Source organism: Mercurialis annua, linkage group LG3, assembly GCF_937616625.2.
Source record: "Mercurialis annua linkage group LG3, ddMerAnnu1.2, whole genome shotgun sequence".
Taxonomy (NCBI): Eukaryota; Viridiplantae; Streptophyta; class Magnoliopsida; order Malpighiales; family Euphorbiaceae; genus Mercurialis; species Mercurialis annua.
This window is the reverse complement of record NC_065572.1, coordinates 74,619,472-74,637,191: the sequence shown is the minus strand read 5'-3', so window position 1 is coordinate 74,637,191 and position 17,720 is coordinate 74,619,472. Positions and strand designations below refer to the sequence as shown.

Sequence of the window (17,720 nt, the reverse complement as noted above, 5' to 3'; positions counted from 1 at the left end):
TTCCGCTTGCCACTTTCCGAATTTTAGATCCAAAGTCACCTTATTCAAACCAGCCGAAATAGATTATAATATTATTTGTTGGACCGAAAAGAACACAATGTATGAAAAAATATATTCGCGAGGCTCGAAATAGGAACCACAACCGCATCACCGAAACCTTCACGCAATGAATTAAGTATTGCATTACACTTATTTGGTTATCATTTTATTCAACAATATATAACGAGAGGAATTTAGAAAAAATAATTACTATCATGAACTATATACAGCATTCAATCTAAAATTCTAGGATAATGAGTTAATGATTCATTTCCTCTCATTCCCTAATATAAATTTGCATGAGACTTCCATATATACCGTATAACAACTGCACAACAAGCACACAAATTCAATATCACAAAATTATAATTCATTAGTTTTAATAATTTAGTATTAGGCTAAAAACTATTGATTAATTAGATCAATTATTTGCCATGAATAAGCTTTAAATAGCGCAGAAAATTGGAGATCCAGCTGGTAGTTTACCATGTGTAGGTAGCCGGCGATAAGAGAGGTGAGGCACTGTATAAAACCCAGAAAGTAAAAGAGAAGATGACTATTAAAAATCTTTATTAAATATATATATGTGTTATTATTGAGAAGTGAAATTAAATAGATGAATAATAAAAGCAAGTTGAACCGCTTTGTATTTATCAAATTTAATATAAACAGCGACAACACCTGAACCGCTTCTGGGTTTTTTTCCCTTATTTATTTCTAACTTTGTTTTCTCCAATGTTTTTTAGTGCTATTTTAATTTGTTTCTTTTTCTCAATTTGGTCCCCACTACTACTATATCACTATCATCTTATGTTCTTCGACTCACTTCTCTATGATTGCCTTTCTTCTCTTTTTCAATAATTTTGATTTGCATAAATAGATTTTGTAATTTAACTTAAAATAGGTTGGAGAACAATTAAATGTTTGATATATCAATTTGACTTTCTTATTTAATCCTAAGTAGTACGGAAACGGATAACAAATATAATATGAAGCGGAGACCAAAAAATTATATTTTTCTAAAATGACACAAAATGTGTGAGCAACGTTTAAATAACTATAATATGAGGATATACATATAAATATTAATTATTATAAAATTCATTATTTATGATGTTTTCAAAATTTCCGTCATTTATAGATTTTACCCAATTGATACTAATCTCATTTTCAGGTTTGTAAGATCCTGATCAGTTTGAACATATTTTAAATACAATTAAATGTGAAAGATAGAAAACAAATTAAACGGGTATAACTTATTTGACTTCGTGGTTGTAGCCAGCTGAAAGTCGGTAACAACTCCAAACTAAAAATGGTACTAATTGACCAATATTGTTAACTGTTTAACAAAATGGAACGATTTTCCCGCCAAATTTAATTCAGTTAATTTGGACTCACGAGGGTCATATGTGGCCCACCAGTCACTTTGGGCCCAGTATGAAATCTCATAAATCTTCACTAAATCATGATTAATTAGTGTTAATCATATTTAATTCTAGCTAAACGATCTCATCTCGTTAAAAAGTTTTGACTAATCAAGTGGTGAACAGTCATCATCCACGTGTCACTGTACGAAGGCCGTAAAGCTCTGGGCCCCAGCAAATCAATTTAAACCTTCGATTTTCTAGTCCTGAGCCTTAAGCACATGCTGATTCAGACTTTTTCGGCCACTGAAGTGGGCCCAAGTATCCAGGCCCAACCGAGACAATCAAATGGTGCGGCATGTGAGGTATGGATGGAGCTACTGCACCTGATTAGAGTCAATTTTTCTTTTTCCACGTGGCTATAATTAAGTCCAGGTCAACTGCCTAATTATAGACACGTGGTTTTAAGCAACTTCGTCAGTCAGAAAATCATAAATATCGGACGGTGGAAAATGGCTTAAAAAGACTCAATTTCTGATTTCACCTACCGGCAACAATGTAAGTGATCTGACCTTAATAATAATGAAAAGGAATGTGAAGCTGTTCGATATTTGATGTGTTTTGCAAGTGGTTTAAGAATCGAACCGGTCGGTTCAACTGGTTCAATTTATAATATTTGATTTAATTTTTTATTTAAAAATTAAACCTAGTAAAAATTAAAAATCATTGAACTAGTAAAAACCATTCGATTTTTATTTACTAGATATAGTGTAATTTAATTGTAATATTTTTAATTCATTTTGCATATTTGTGTAATGTATATGATAGTTTTAACTTGATGTATCCATTGAAACAGTTGAATTGTAAATCAATAGCCAGTGTGGGCCTAATCTAGCGTTTTCAAGTGTATTGAAGGCCGTGAGTTCAAATCCAGTCTCTATAACTAACATCTAACAAAATGAAATTCTAATGATCGTATAAAACAAAAAAAATGTAAATCAATAGTTTACACATATTTAGGAACCGGTTATATTTTCCTTTTTTTTTTTATAAAAGAATACAGTTTTTATTTTACCAATTTTTGAGCATGAAACATCATGTTAGCTTTACTTTGATTTATAGTTAAGTGGGTCCTTTATAAAAATTCAGAAAAATTGAAATGTTTGGATTTCCCATTCCTTTACAGCAAGGAATTCATAAGTAAATCAATATTTTAATGGGAAAGGAAAATGTATGTTGCCATTTGTGGGGCTTTAATGTTCATGTTTTATGCCTTATCTATGAGACAGGAACAAACGGATTCAGTACCATGATTTTTTTTTGGTATTGCATTTGCTATTGAAAAGGTTAGGTATTATGTATTATTATTTGAGAAGTGTATTTTACTTGGGAATTATAGAGCATGCTTGGGTAATATTTAAAACAATAAAATTTTGATTGGACCTGGAAAAACATAAATACAATATCCGCTTAAAAGCATTAAAACATTATCAAACACATTCAATATAAACGCCCGTAACATAATATCTTATTGAAAAAAATATAAATATTAATAAAAACGAATACAAGACGGTGATTTTTCATCTAAAAATCGGAGATCGCCGTCACCATCTTCAAAAACAAGAGCGTGGAGTAAATGTATGTTTGAGTAATTTAATATTAATGTAAAAGGGCATATGGAATACAGAACTATTTTTTTATTATTTCAACCTAATTTTTTAGGGGAAACTCAAATTCATGTCATTTAGATGCCCCACTTAAGATTACATTAAAGCAAAGATAACACTAATGGTAATATTGGAGACAAAAGGAAAGAAGCATGTTTCTTTATTGTCTTGTCAATTTCCAAAGGTAAAAATCAATTTGTGTTTCTTAATTGGCAAAATTAAAAAGTTTATTTATTTTTTAAATCAGGCAATGTATCCAATTGCAAGTCAAAGAAAGTTCTTCATATTATAGGTCAATTTAAGCATGTGGTCAAACTTCATACTAACTTTTTGGGTTTAGACTCCTAATCCATCGATATGTATGTGCATAACTAATTAAAAGCAAAATGATTTTACACATAAAAAGAAAAGGATGCTATAAATAACTTTCCGACATTCCTTTCAATCAGGCTTTGTTATTTGTCATCTTCCATATTATTCCATTACGTGTATCAGCTTTCCAATAATAATATCTTTACTATAATTGAATTAACATCGACCAAAACGACATCCATTATCCGCGGATTGCTGCTAATGAGCATGAGAGTCACGATAGTTGGAATTGTTGAATTTTGCACGTTAAACTTAAAAGAATTAGAATCTTTTAGTAATTGACAATAGGAAACCAGTTTTTTTGTTTCGTTTGTTAGTTTCAAATTCATATTGATGCCCAATTTTTGTATTTATTTTCCTTTTCAAGGCATATGTGGAAATTTTAAATTCAGTCAATAATGAAATTCAATCAATTATAAATTGACCCATGCAATTATTAGAAGTGGAATTGATAAAAAAAAACCTCGCCACCGTCGTAAATTGTTGAACTTGATGAGATTTTGATTATAGCCTGTGTTTGATATGAAGGGCTGCCTAAGAATGCGCCAAAACATTTGTAAGCAAGTTTGGCACATAAGGAGATTACATGCAGTTCTTATGATAATTTTATTGAAGGTCGAGTCATATCAAATAATATTCAAAATGTGCATGAATTAGAAATGTTATTGTAAAAATAATGTTTTAAATGTCCTATCATAGTTCCTCATTCTCATAATGATTTTATAGAATGTCAAGTCATATCAAATAATATTTAAAACGTACATGAATTTTAAATGATCTTCATCAAATAAACAGTGAAAAGAAGACTCACTTGGCTATAAAGTTTAATTACCAGTAAAGCTTGTGATTGCATTGAGTAATTTAATTTAGTAAGTGAGATTTTCATAATAGGTTTATTTGATTGAATAATAAAAAAAAATTTGATGGTGCTAAAAAAACAAATCTTTTAAATTTTTTATAAGTTTATTCAAAGTTTTTAAAATTTATTGTTTTTTTTTTCAAATTTTAATAATTTTATTGCAATTCTATCCAAATTCTTTCAATCAATTTAATTATGACAATCTTTAAACTCGGTATAGCATCCATGTTTTGTTGTTTCATTTAAACTTCAAATATGTTTTTTTATACTTCAACCACCGAAAGATAGAAAATTTTAAATTAAATTTAATTGTTTTTTTTATTAAGAATTAAATTTTATTATTCTTTAGTGGTTTTTCTAACTAGAAAATAAAAATAGAAATTCATCTGAAAATAAAAATAATTAAGTTGATTGAAAATTAATTGGAATGAATTACAACGAAATTATTGAAGTGCAATAGATTTATAAATTTTTATTTTTTAATTTTTCTAGCACCATTAACCACAAAAATAAATAGACAACATCTAGTTGTTTCAAATGGGTTTGCCTGTTCTAATTGCTAAATCTGAAAAATGCTACTTTTGTTGATATACTTCATAAAATTCAACATAAATTGTGAGGATAGAAGGGAAATTCCTCTTCAAAAGAAAAGGAAGTGTTACTTAAAGTTGTGATAATTTCGTGTAAGCGAATAATCAGATGGTATAAAAGTTCATGGGGTGGGCCCCCTGGGCTTTTTAATTTTTTTTACAAATTGAAGCCCGGCCCAAGCACGACTCGGGCTTTATATTTACTACCCAAGTCCGGCTTTAATATTATATTTTTATGGGCTCGATCCAAACTTACGTGAAAATTCTTTAAAAATAAAAGTTCAAGTCCGCCCATAAAATAGAAGGCTTTTTTCGGACTTGGGTCGGGCTTGAGACAAAAAATCATTGCCCAATCCCAACCCTAAAAACCGGGCTTGGACGGGCCTAGACGGATACCCAAGTCCATGAACAAGTATTGGACAACATCATGATGATAGAAAAATAGTCAAGCCCAAGCCCATCCAAACTCAGCCCATGAACAGATCCAGTTACAATCGTCTTTTACTTCATGGTGTGCTCCACCTCTTGATGTAGTTAAGATCAATTATAGGGCAGCTATCTTTCAGCAATTCAAATTTGATATAGAGGTTGTGATTGTAAAGGGATTGTTCAAGCAACATTCATGCTCAGTGTAGGCACATTCGGGACTTGAACATTCTTGAATTCCTTGCTTTTCGTGAAGTGCTGAATTGGTCAAGTTCGAAAGGTTGGTCTATAGTGATATTTGAGGGGGATGCTTGCAAGTAATTCATGGTTGGTCCATAGTGATATTTGAGGGTGACGCTTTGGAAGTATTTCAAGCTATTACTACTAGTGATGTTGCAGTTTCTTATTCCTGGGATATTTGTTAGGACATATGGTGTCTACAGACATGGTTTCAAGACTCCTCACTCACTAGTGTTAGCCGGCAATTCAACATGAAAGCTCATAATATTCCTGTTTTTATTTCAAGTTCTACGCCTCAACCAAGCATTGGTTATCTTATAGAATTTCTACAAATTGTCTACAAAATCACCTAGGCTTTCTTTACATCATGGTCTTTGTTAATTTAGCTTTATGTCAATGGAAAACATGAAAAAAAATCAATCACTGACTAAAAAGATGTTTTCAGACCTTATCTTTGTCATCCTAGCTCGAAAATTTTATGGGAACTAAAGAGAGGCAATCCAAGACCTACGGTAATCTTTCAAAGACTAAACTTACTCTGCAAAAGAAAGTCACCAACATGGACATGATAGAAAATTGCAAATAGCCTACACAATCATTTCAGTAGCTTGAAAAGAGCAAATTCTAAACTGTACCTTGGATTTACTAAAATAGACCACCGAAACTTTGCTGCAACCATTCGGAAATTATCTACACAACACAAACTAATCCTGCAATAATAGAAATTTGAATTACTTAAGGCATAAAAACTAGCTGCAAATATATAAGTAATATGTAAACATTAAACAGGAACAGAAAGTAGGTATTCAGCTATATTGAAAATGGCGTGTGCACAATCAACTTCACAAGGCGAAAGAGATTGTATTAACAAGCTCACCTAACACTATTATCATAATTTCAAACACGGTCCTGTTTGACACGGAAATGCATCTAAAATTCGTACATCATGTTAGCTTCGTGGGAAGCGATTGAACTGTTACGGTTACTGAACTTCTCAATTTATAAAGCAGCAGACGTTCCCATTCATTGACTGATTATAGAAAAGCTTCAAGCTGGTAAATCATCGTTAACCCCTGGCTAACATTACATCCAACCGACTTAAATCCCCGTTGAATGAACAACGTTCTTCTCGTGATGCATTCCTCGCATTTCTACTGCTATACAGGGGTTCTTCTTGATCGTAAGGAAGCTCCTTATAAGCTCCAGGATGGAAATGGAGAAATGCAATCATACTAACTGCAAATATAGCAGCATTACCCAATATCCCACCAACATGATTCAACTTAAGAGAATTCCTAACCAAATCAAAGCTAGAAATAAGAACTTTAATCACAACATTAGACGACCCTTTCTCGTTCCGCCTAACAAGATTCTCACCACCAGACAGATTCTGAGACGAACAATAGAGGTTTTCAGGAGAAACAAAACGACTCGCATCACGCACATCACCGACAAATGCTAGAGCTTCTTCGATGACTTTGTACTTCTTTCCGTGATGCTCAGCCAATCTCATCGCAAGCACAATCCGGCTTTGCTCTAAACGAGCAATCGCAGCATCTCGTTCGGCCCGCTGCTGAATTTGAACAGTCTGTCACGCAATAAGATAACACACAGAATTAATAAACAGCCAAAATTATTTTCCCAAATTAATTGATACAATTTCTGATTTTATAATTATCCAAATTACATATAATCTAGGTAACACGGACACAAAGAAACGGCACACTTAGACATGGACACTGCGAAATGGCACTACTTTAAGGTTTCCTATAGTAAAAATAAAGTTTCGTGTCTAAAACATTAAGTGTACAACACATTTTCGAAATAGAAATATATATCCAATGAAGTTTCTGTGCTACCTGGCATATAATTGAAACAAATAAAATATCGAAATTGCACAAACAATTTCAAAGAATTACCTAATTTTTACAATAATTTAAAACGAAAAAGGACTAAATTGAGCACAATTAAACAAACAGAACTAAAACGCGAACCCTAGGAGAAATTGGGGGCTTACATGGAAGAACTCGAGCTGATCCTCGAGGTTTTCGAGAGCGGTTCTTATGCCATTGAGACTCTTAGCTTCTTGAATAGCGGAGTCATCGTCGTCGATGCGGAAGTCCTTGAAGAAGACAAAGCCGGGACGATTATCTTCAACGGCGTCGTTGTAGGGTTTCTTTTTATCTGATTTTTTAGGATTTTTGACGGAGTTGAGGAAGTGAATACGGGAAATAGAGTGAATTGCGTCGCTTAATTTGTCGTGTAGATCCCAGATTTTCTCGAGTACGGCTTCAATTTCTTCGATCTCCATTGTTGTATCTCTCTCTCTCTTTCGAACGGGAAAGTGAGGGAAACTGTTAGCAATCGGAAAACTAGAGTTACAGTCACTCGCGCGCGGTCATTTCTATTTTTTACCTTTAAGAAAAAAGAAAAAAAATAAATATATGTGGTTGTAGTTGTGGACTTTGTGGCTTGTGGATTAGATGAAAATAAAATTTCAAAATGTTAGGCATTAATTAGTCGATTATGATTTTGTCCTATGATTTCCCATCATAAATTGTACTAAACTACTCCAATCTGTTTTATATGAAAAATACGGTACATAGAGATTATAAAAAATGTACAAGCAATCTGTTTTAATACAAGTGTGTAAATCACAATATAGAGTACAATTTGATCTTTAAACATAAAAAGTTAAATTGATTAACTTTTTTTTTTTTATAATGTGGAAAAGGAGAACGTTCGTGAGAGGAATCGAATCCGCGACCTAATAATTTGTTACTCAGCGTTTATACTATTTGAGCTATATCTCATTGGTAAATTGATTAACTTTTATTTCACATATAAACAATACTAAAATTATTATCCGTCGGGTCGGACCAGACATTTTCGAACCCATATTTTATAGTTAATTTATTGTATATAAGTCAAAATCCACGTGTAATAGCGAATGTAGTGCGGAACGATGTTGTTGTTAACAAATGAATGTGCTTGGGCTGGGCATGGACGAACACCCGGCCCATTTATAAGGTCCACTTCTCTCCAAGACTATTGAATGCAATCCATGGTGTTTGCCTTTTTTTAGCAAGATAGGATATAATTTTCCCAACTTTGATAGCAATCAGTCATGCATTTCAATTAGAATTAAGCTCAAGCTTGGCGATTAGTCCCACAAGCTATAAATTAATAAGTTCAATTAAGTTTCTACAACATGTCTCAATAATTCATTAACTTGGCTATGCAACAGAATATTCAGGATATTCCTTTCACTATTTCTTATTGTTTTCGTCATATTCTAGTGATCAACGTACCATGCCAGCAGCCAGCATTTTTATTCATTACTCTATAAAACTGAAAAATCAAACCCCACACTAATTAAGCAAGACAAAAAATATGTCCTCAAATGATCTGGCAATTCTCAGTGCATTAGATACAGCAAGAACTCAATGGTATCATGTCACTGCCATTGTTATCGCCGGAATGGGATTTTTCACCGATGCATACGATCTTTTCTGCATTTCCAATGTCTCAAAACTCCTCGGCCGTCTTTACTACTATGACCCCACCACAGGAGAGCCCGGTAAGCTCCCGACGAACGTCAATAACATGGTGACCGGTGTTGCTCTAGTCGGAACCTTCATCGGGCAATTAGTATTCGGATATCTTGGAGACAAGCTTGGCCGGAAAAAGGTGTACGGGATCACACTTATTATGATGGTCGTTTGTGCCTTTTTCTCGGGAATATCGTTCGGACATAGTGCAAAATCTGTAATAGGTTGTCTTTGTTTCTTCAGATTTTGGTTAGGGATTGGTATCGGTGGAGATTATCCGCTTTCTGCTACAATTATGTGCGAGTATGCTAATAAGAAAACACGTGGAGCTTTTATAGCAGCTGTTTTTGCCATGCAAGGCGTAGGAATAATTTTTGCTTGTTTAGTCTCTATTATTCTTTCGAAACTTTTTCTTAATGGTTACGACGCTGTGCCATTCAATCAAGAGCCGATCCTTTCGACGCAGCCGCAGGCAGATTTTCTTTGGAGACTTGTGCTGATGATCGGAGCTTTCCCGGCGGCTTTAACATATTATTGGCGCATGAAAATGCCTGAAACTGCTCGATATACGGCTCTTGTTCAAGGAAACTCTAAACAAGCTGCGATCGACATGAAAAAGGTTCTCGACATTGAAATCGAAGAAGAACATGTAAAAGTCACGCAATTTAGAGATGCTAATGACTACCCTTTACTGTCTAACGAGTTTTACAAACGACATGGACTTCATTTGATCGGTACGATGAGCTCATGGTTTTTGTTAGACATAGCTTTCTACAGTCAAAGCCTAACTCAAAACGACATGTTCCAAGCTATTGGTTTAATCAAACCAGCTGAGGAAGTTAATGCCATAGAACAAGTGTATGAAAACTCACGCGCCATGTTTGTCGTGGCGTTGATCGGTACATTTCCCGGTTACTGGTTCACGGTGGCTTTCATCGAAACTCTCGGCCGGTTCACAATTCAACTCATCGGGTTCTTCATGATGTCTGTGTTTATGTTAGTTATGGCTTTGGAATATGACTATCTTGTAGACCGTAACAAAGGCTTATTTGCACTATTTTATGGTCTAACCTTCTTCTTCGCAAACTTCGGACCGAATAGCACAACCTTTGTTCTGCCGGCGGAGTTGTTTCCGACTAGGTTAAGATCCACGTGTCATGCATTGAGCGCAGCAGCAGGAAAGGCTGGAGCTATGATTGGGGCATTTGTGGTTCAATCATATACGTTAGATGATAAGAATGTGTCAAAAATAAAGCATGCGTTGATGGTTTTAGCTTTCACAAATATGTTAGGGTTTTGTTGTACTTTCTTGCTTAGAGAGACTAAAGGACTGTCTTTGGAAGAGATATCAGGTGAAGATGGTGGCGAATATGAGAGACGTTGCAAGTCCGGTGAACCTCCGAACAGTAGATGGAAACGGTATACGGGTTAATTCAATTGCTTCCTAGCATAAAAAGTATAGGTGTGTAGTTTAATAGAATGAGCAATGGACTACTAGTTTTTTTTTTTCCAAAGGCTAATATAGACTACTAGTTATTGGTTAAGTGATATTGGCAAATTTATGTTAATCGTAAAATATGCCATATGCGGATAAATTTTGAGAATAATAGTGATAAAGGTCTAATAATTCAAGAAAATATATAGTACTACAATTTTATAATTTTTTATCAATTAATAATTAAATTTTTGAATTTTATTAGTATTAAAATTAGTTGAATTTTGCCTAATTATAAATTAATTTTATAATTTTAATCAAGATAATATAACTTTATGAATGAGAGTGTGTAAATTTAATATCTAAATAATGTTACCAACGAACTGACAGGAATATCAACAACTCTTTTTTCTTTAAAAGTTTCGGATTTAAATCCATACATTTTCACAAAATAACATTTTTCATAAATCAAGTTTCATGAAAATAGTGCATTGTATCTTTATTAATGAATAAGATAAAGACTTTGTACACCTTTGAGTCATGTTATCGTTATGGTATGGTCGTCGTCTTAGGCTCAACATTATTTAATTTCATTCTATTTATGGATTCTAGCTCCAAAGAACAATACATGAAATTACATTCTAATAGTTTCTATTTGATTTAATTTGATTTCATATAGTGAAATTTATTATTTTTATGCATAATAACCTATTAGAATAATTTTTAAATTCTCATTACAATTGTTAATTTTATACTCAATACACGTAACAGAATCTTTAATTTTATATATTGTACATTCTAAATTTAAAATTAAATTTTGTTAAATTTATAAAAGAAATTTGCTGTTCAATTTTTTAAATCCAAACAATGTTATTGTATGATTCATAATATTAAACATATTTTTAGAAAATGGTAAGACACACTTTTTTGTGAAACCAATGTTTTTACATTTTCAAAAGAAAAGGAACTGTTTCTAATAAAAACATACTTCCTCTATTATATAATTAAAAAATTCGTTTTGCTTATTTTGACTTGTACATGGATTAAAAATATCATTATTATTCTTAGTTAATTTTTTTAATGCTAACCCGTTCGAATTCAAAAGATATATATTTTTTAAACTTGTACATGGAGTAGTATATTCGAACGGGTTATCATTAAAAATTTATTGAAACCGCCAATCTTAGTTCATAATTATTAATATCCATAGAATAAATAAAAGTATTTTATAAAAATTTAGATAAAACAATTTAATGTGCAACTAAAATAAAAAATTATATATATTATGAAATAATCTAAAATAATTTTTTATATATAATTATAAGACGGAAGAAATATTTTTATTATCTCAAAATACAAACAAATTCATATATAAATATATTTAATTAAGATAATAAAATTTTTAGACAACATTTTGATTGGTACCTTCAAAAGAGAAAAAACATTTATGGTACCTTAAAAAGGACAAAAAAAAAACATTTTAATTGGACAAATAAAATCCAGCTGTTTGGTCCATGTTATCACACCGAGAGACCCGCCTCGTGTTGTGCACCACAGAAAGCCCTAGAAGAAGTACACAACGTCCAACACTTTCTCCTGTAAGAATTGCTAGGCCCTGTTTGCTTCCCACTTTTACTAAACCCTAATTTCACTGTTACTATCAGTCCACAAAATACCACAATTTCACTGATTTTCTCTGTAACCACTTGATTATTGTGGTTTCAGTTAAATTACGTCAACCAAACGTGGCCTTATTTCTAGAAGCGGTACTATTCCCATTTTGGTAAGCGTTTTATTTTTCCGATTTTCCTCTCCTCCAAGTAATCACAGCCAAAAATGCATTCCTATTATTTTCTAAAAAAAACACAATTCAATTCCGCAATTAACGAACAAATACAAAACCCTAATTTTAACTAACAATCATTATTTTGATCAAAGGTGATGGTAACCGCCGATCGGACTCAGAATCCATGGGTGAGCGACTCAGTACAAACCTCAAATTTAGTCGGATTAACCGATAACGATCTGCTGGCGTCGGTTTCCATGGTTATAGATGAATCAGAGCTTGGATTATCTGCTCATCAGCCTAGCCAATCAATTAGCAGTAAACCTGACAAGAAATTAGAGCTTGTTGAACGAGCTTTCTCTGCTGCCGGTGCTGCGTTTCTCTCGGCGATTATTGTTAATCCTCTCGATGTCGTCAAGGTAATCGCCGATCATTATTCAATTCGTTTGTATATAATTTAATTTTTGTAGAAATGTAATTAAAATGTTGCGGTTTAGTATTGAGTGTAAACTGAATTAATTTAAATTTTACTTGACTTGCAGACGAGATTGCAAGCGCAGGCTGCTGGAGTTCAGTACTCACATCCTTTAAGTAGTATTATTGGTCGAATGGCGTATTTCGGGCCTAATATGGTATTAAGCTTTATACCTCTCATTTTTTGTGTTTGCTAATTGTCTGATATCGTGTTCTATTGTAGTTTGAATTAATAGTGTTATGTGCAAATGCTATGTGTGTCGGTCTCAGATGTTTGCGGATTTGAGGTGTTCACCTTCTTGTGCACGTGCTGGAGTTCATGGAACTGTCAATATTTGTCCTCCTGATTGTTTTCAGTATAAAGGAACTTTAGATGTTTTTTACAAAATCATACGGCAGGAAGGAATTGCTAGACTATGGAGAGGCACAAATGCTGGGCTGGCTTTGGCTGTTCCCACGGTTAGTTTGTAAATTTAAATTGGTGTTTCTTATGGAGATCGCATGTGTTGTCTGTATTGAACTCTGTACATTGCAAGCTTTTGTTGACAATCCTTTTGGTTTTGTGAAAATAGGTAGGAATCTACCTACCATGCTATGATATTTTTCGCAACTGGATGGAGGATTATACTTCTCAGAAATTTCCCGGCGCAACACCATATGTGCCTTTAGTAGCTGGTTCATTGGCACGTTCTTTAGCTTGTGCAACTTGCTACCCGATTGAACTTGCAAAAACTCGCATGCAGGTGGGCCAAATATATGATCTGCTGCTCAGCAGTGTTTGTTTTGTGATGTTTCTACTTTTACTCTCCATACGTGATTCTACAAACTAGTTTGATTGTCTGGAGTAATGTTTTTGCAGTCGTCTATTTTGCTCTATCTTTGCCTGCTCTCTCATTTGTTTGGGAATAGCTTCTTATTTGATCACATTTTTACTGACTTAGGCATTTAAAGCAGCCCAAACTGGCACAAAACCTCCTGGTGTTTTGAAAACTCTTCTGGAAGTTCTCTCCCATGTCAGGAGCACAAATGACGGTCAAAACAACCGTAAGTTTATTTGATTTTTCTTTTCTCATCTATTGTTGGCATCAGCTTGTAAAAGATAGTTACGTGCCATTTATTAGAGAATAACAAAAGATCTCTTTGAAGTTTAGATGCAATAAACTTGTTTTGGGAGCAACATGACCAAAAATGAAGGATGCTATTGCTATGCCAATTTTTTTTTTTCTGGAGATATAAGAATTAAGTGTGATTCAACGCATGTTATGAGTAGGAAAGCAGGAAATGATGAATTGTGGCTAAAACATTATTTATGTTGATATGTGGAAAAGTAATTTTTGTTGCTGGCAACTGCTCAGTTCGTGCATAATTTTTCTTGGCAAAAAGAAACTGAAAATGAAGACAGGAAAGCAAAACACATCATTGTTGTTATAATGCTGAAATAATTTTGAACTCCTTTTGTGATGTTAGATCTTGTTGTTTAAAATCAATTATCAAATATGGACTATGGTTCAACTGTCCTCCTTGTTGATTGATGAAAAACTAGTTACTCTTTCGTATTGGAGCTGACAAATTGACTTGTCGCAGTGAGAGGCTACCGTGTGCTATGGACAGGCATGGGGGCACAGCTTGCTCGTGATGTTCCATTCTCTGCCATTTGTTGGTCAACACTTGAACCGGTGAGGACCTAACTGCTTGGTGGTTATGTAATATACTTAGAGATGTTGCTTTTCATTTTGCTAATTGTACCTTTTCTTACTCTATTTTTATTTGCTTCAAAATGGCTGTTTCTTATTGCTGTTGAATTTTAGATCAGGAGAAGACTTTTAGGTTTGCGTGGGGAGGATTCCGGAGTTGCAAGTGTTCTTGCTGCAAACTTTTCTGCTGGTTTTGTTGCCGGTAGCCTTGCTGCTGCTGCTACCTGTCCTCTAGATGTTGCCAAAACTCGAAGACAGATAGAGGTTATTACTTTTTTCATCCTACTTCTACTTGTCATGCAGCACTAAGTTGTTATTGACAATGACTTGTACTGGCTGAGGTGTTCAATATGATGTTTTGCAATTTAGTGACTGACTGCGGTTTTTTTTCAATAAAAAAAAAAATTAGAGAGAATGATACACTGATACAGAAAAAGATGGATAGATTGAAGTTTTTTTCCGAATGTGAAGATTACCGTCTCTCTTTGAAAACAGAGAGTATATGATAAATGTTCTTCTCTTGATTTTCAGATGGATCCTGTTCGTGCATTGAGGATGACAACACGGCAAGTTTTGGTGGAGGTTTGGAGGTACTCTTTCATATTTTATGGATATTCATTGTTTATTAATGTAAAAACAGTTAGGTTTTCTATGTAATGTTGGTCGGTGCTCAGGCAGCACAGCTTATAAAATAGCCTGTATTGATCTTTTGATGTTTATTTGTAACTTGGGAAAGAACATTCATATTTCTAGCTGTAAGCTTAGGAGCAAAGGGTCAAACTTTTTTGTTTGTCATTTTGATTATATTGCAAATAATTTTTCATTAGATCATGGTTAGATGTTGGGTGAAGAATCGGCAGAAAACTGTCATCTGTGTATGATATCCTTTGTGCTCCCCCCATAGTGTCCTTGATAAGATAAATTAAAAATATCCATCTCAAAGATGTGAATATCATTCTCTGTATGAATCACAGCGATTTTATTCTGGTTGTTTGCTCCAAATGCTGTTTCTGTTTTGTTTGCCAAAATTTTAAGAATAATAGAGCATCCGACTTCTTTGATTGCTCTTTCCATTTCTATTCAAACTGAATTCGGGCTTCCATCTGCTTTTTACAAAAGTTTATGAAATGATTTGAATTTTATATCTTGGAATCACAGATTACTGCAAATTTCATGCTTCATCTACCTTTGTTTTAGAATATATATCTTATATATGTCTACTGCTAGTAATATGAAGTGCAGAGTAATACTCATTCCTTTTCATTTATGGGCATAAGTTTTTCTCATTGCTGACGTGGTTTCTGAATTTGATTATTGCAGGAATGGAGGAATGAAAGCATTGTTCACAGGTGTTGGACCTCGTGTTGGACGCGCAGGACCGTCAGTAGGGATTGTGATATCATTTTACGAAGTTGTGAAGTATACATTACATCAGCGCTATGTAACCACATGACGCAAAGGAGTTAATTTAATCTATGTTGAATTACTTTTTTGGAGATGTATAGGCACGGGAACACTTGGGTCAAGCTGCTCGGCACTGTGAATAATACTGCACCAAAGAAAATGTGTAGTTCTAGCTATTTCAAGGTCGTTTTTTTTTTCTAGGCAATGCAGGATAGAAATCTTTCTGTTTCCCAGTTACATAGCACGTAGAGCTCAGACTGAGCTGAAATTTTGATGATTTTTGAGGTGCAACTAACTTAGTGTTTTTTTCCTGAGTTTTAGTCTCAGATGATGTGCATGCCGCCAAGGTAATGCACGAATAGTAGGTTTTGCTACCCTGAACGTGCCTGTATCATTTTGGAGTTGGGGTAAATTTTGTTTCGGACTTAGAATAGCTAATGATACGACTGTACAATATGAGTTTAATCAATGAGTTCTCGTTTAGAATTTGCTTAATATGTTTTTGATTTTATTGACATTTACTAGGAAGCTAAGTACAGAATAGCCTTTTCTTGTCCTGTCTGCTCGTGCTTCTATAAATATTTTTTTAACCTTATTACTTACTCACAGTATCACTCTACTATTGTTACTTGCATCATGTTAATGGAAATACAAAAAGAAGCCACTCCCAATATGTGGCGGAACTAAGATTTTGTTTCAATTCGGGTTTAATTGGAACTAAGGTTTTGTTTCACTTCGGCTTTAATTTCTAGTCCACCTATGATTTTTCGGCAGTTTCAATTGAATCATTTTGTAGTCTTGAATTAATTACGAACACTACTTCCTTCTCTTGAAAATTTCCGACATCAATTCTTCTTAGAGATCACCCTAGTCGCTTAGTAGATCAAGCTCTCAATCGTTTATTAATCGAGTGATGATTATATGCTCTAAGAAATGTATAGTAATTGCCAGTTTTTCGTTTTAATTTTTTGTTTTTTTGATAAATATTGAATGATATAGAGATTGAGATGTGAAATAATGGATAAGAGTTCAACAAATTGATGAAGTAGGATTATTATACGTTTGGAGACTTTTCTATCACTTGCTCATTTTTTCTTACACTTTTTATCAACAAGATTTCGTTTTCCCATTTATTCTAAGCAGATTTTGCTGGCATGGATGGACAACCGTTTCTGACCTATCAACATTATAATTGATGTGGAAATATTTTATATATACTTTCATTCTTTTCTAAAAGTGCAGGCCTAAATAAAAAATTAAAATTTACTAATTACTCAACACACAAAATGATAATACAGCAACACAAAACTGTTTAATTAAATATTACTATTCTTTAACTTATTTTAACCGCAACTCAACAAATTATCCGAGATCAATAAAATGCAAAAGCCACCGATTAGAGAGTAATATGACTAAATTTTTATGCAAAGCTTAGCGAGGTCGGGATATCTCCTCCCTCTAAACAAGATGTAGGCAGCCGAGCATGGGCGTAACTATCTTAGAGGGCGACAGGGCAACTGCAATTTTCTCCTTTTACAAAAAGTTCCTTCAAGTTTTGACCTCTTTAATAATTAGCCCAGAAAAGTTTTTTCCTTTTTGAAACTTCTTCAAGATTGAGTTTTCGCATAATAAGCCCCCGTAAATTCTAGTTCTAGTTTCGCCCACTAGTACCCATAAATTTGAATTCTAGTTCCGCACACTAGTACGAAAGAACAACGGGAGGAAGAACTTGATGCGAGAGGTTAAGAACAATTTTAGAGGCCTCGAATTCAAACTTGCATATGATTACATTCATATAAAAATTTATCACAGATGACAG

The 17,720-nt window shown here is 33.5% G+C and overlaps 3 protein-coding genes across 6 annotated transcripts; 2 read left to right on the top strand and 1 right to left on the bottom strand.

The window, feature by feature from the left end:
* Window positions 1–6,070: 6,070 nt before the first annotated feature.
* LOC126675303 (plastid division protein PDV1) lies at window positions 6,071–7,972 on the bottom strand. 3 transcript variants are annotated; one of them, XR_007639726.2, is made up of 3 exons: window positions 7,575–7,972; window positions 6,435–7,145; window positions 6,071–6,267 (listed from the first exon to the last, which is right to left on the bottom strand). XR_007639726.2 is itself a non-coding variant. In XM_050369924.2 (2 exons), the coding sequence occupies exons 1-2, from the start codon at window positions 7,866–7,868 to the stop codon at window positions 6,624–6,626; spliced, it is 816 nt and encodes a 271-aa protein (XP_050225881.1). In that variant the 5' UTR covers window positions 7,869–7,972; the 3' UTR covers window positions 6,346–6,623. The 3 variants fall into 3 exon arrangements, 1 of the variants encoding a protein (XP_050225881.1); XR_007639727.2 differs by having other exon boundaries at window positions 6,501–7,145; XM_050369924.2 differs by lacking the exon at window positions 6,071–6,267 and having other exon boundaries at window positions 6,346–7,145.
* Window positions 7,973–8,944: 972 nt separating this feature from the next.
* On the top strand, window positions 8,945–10,721 carry LOC126674765 (low affinity inorganic phosphate transporter 4-like). The gene has a single exon (XM_050369271.2). The coding sequence runs from the start codon at window positions 8,951–8,953 to the stop codon at window positions 10,538–10,540; it is 1,590 nt and encodes a 529-aa protein (XP_050225228.1). The 5' UTR covers window positions 8,945–8,950; the 3' UTR covers window positions 10,541–10,721.
* Window positions 10,722–12,052: 1,331 nt separating this feature from the next.
* Window positions 12,053–16,396, top strand: LOC126674821 (mitochondrial carrier protein MTM1). 2 transcript variants are annotated; one of them, XM_050369342.2, is made up of 11 exons: window positions 12,053–12,141; window positions 12,269–12,326; window positions 12,482–12,748; window positions 12,872–12,961; window positions 13,074–13,262; window positions 13,376–13,546; window positions 13,745–13,847; window positions 14,388–14,479; window positions 14,612–14,761; window positions 15,029–15,087; window positions 15,818–16,396. In XM_050369342.2, exons 3-11 carry the CDS (start codon window positions 12,485–12,487, stop codon window positions 15,948–15,950), a joined length of 1,251 nt encoding a protein of 416 aa, XP_050225299.1. In that variant the 5' UTR covers window positions 12,053–12,141; window positions 12,269–12,326; window positions 12,482–12,484; the 3' UTR covers window positions 15,951–16,396. The 2 variants fall into 2 exon arrangements, with proteins under 2 accessions (XP_050225299.1, XP_050225298.1); XM_050369341.2 differs by having other exon boundaries at window positions 12,064–12,326.
* Window positions 16,397–17,720: the final 1,324 nt, after the last annotated feature.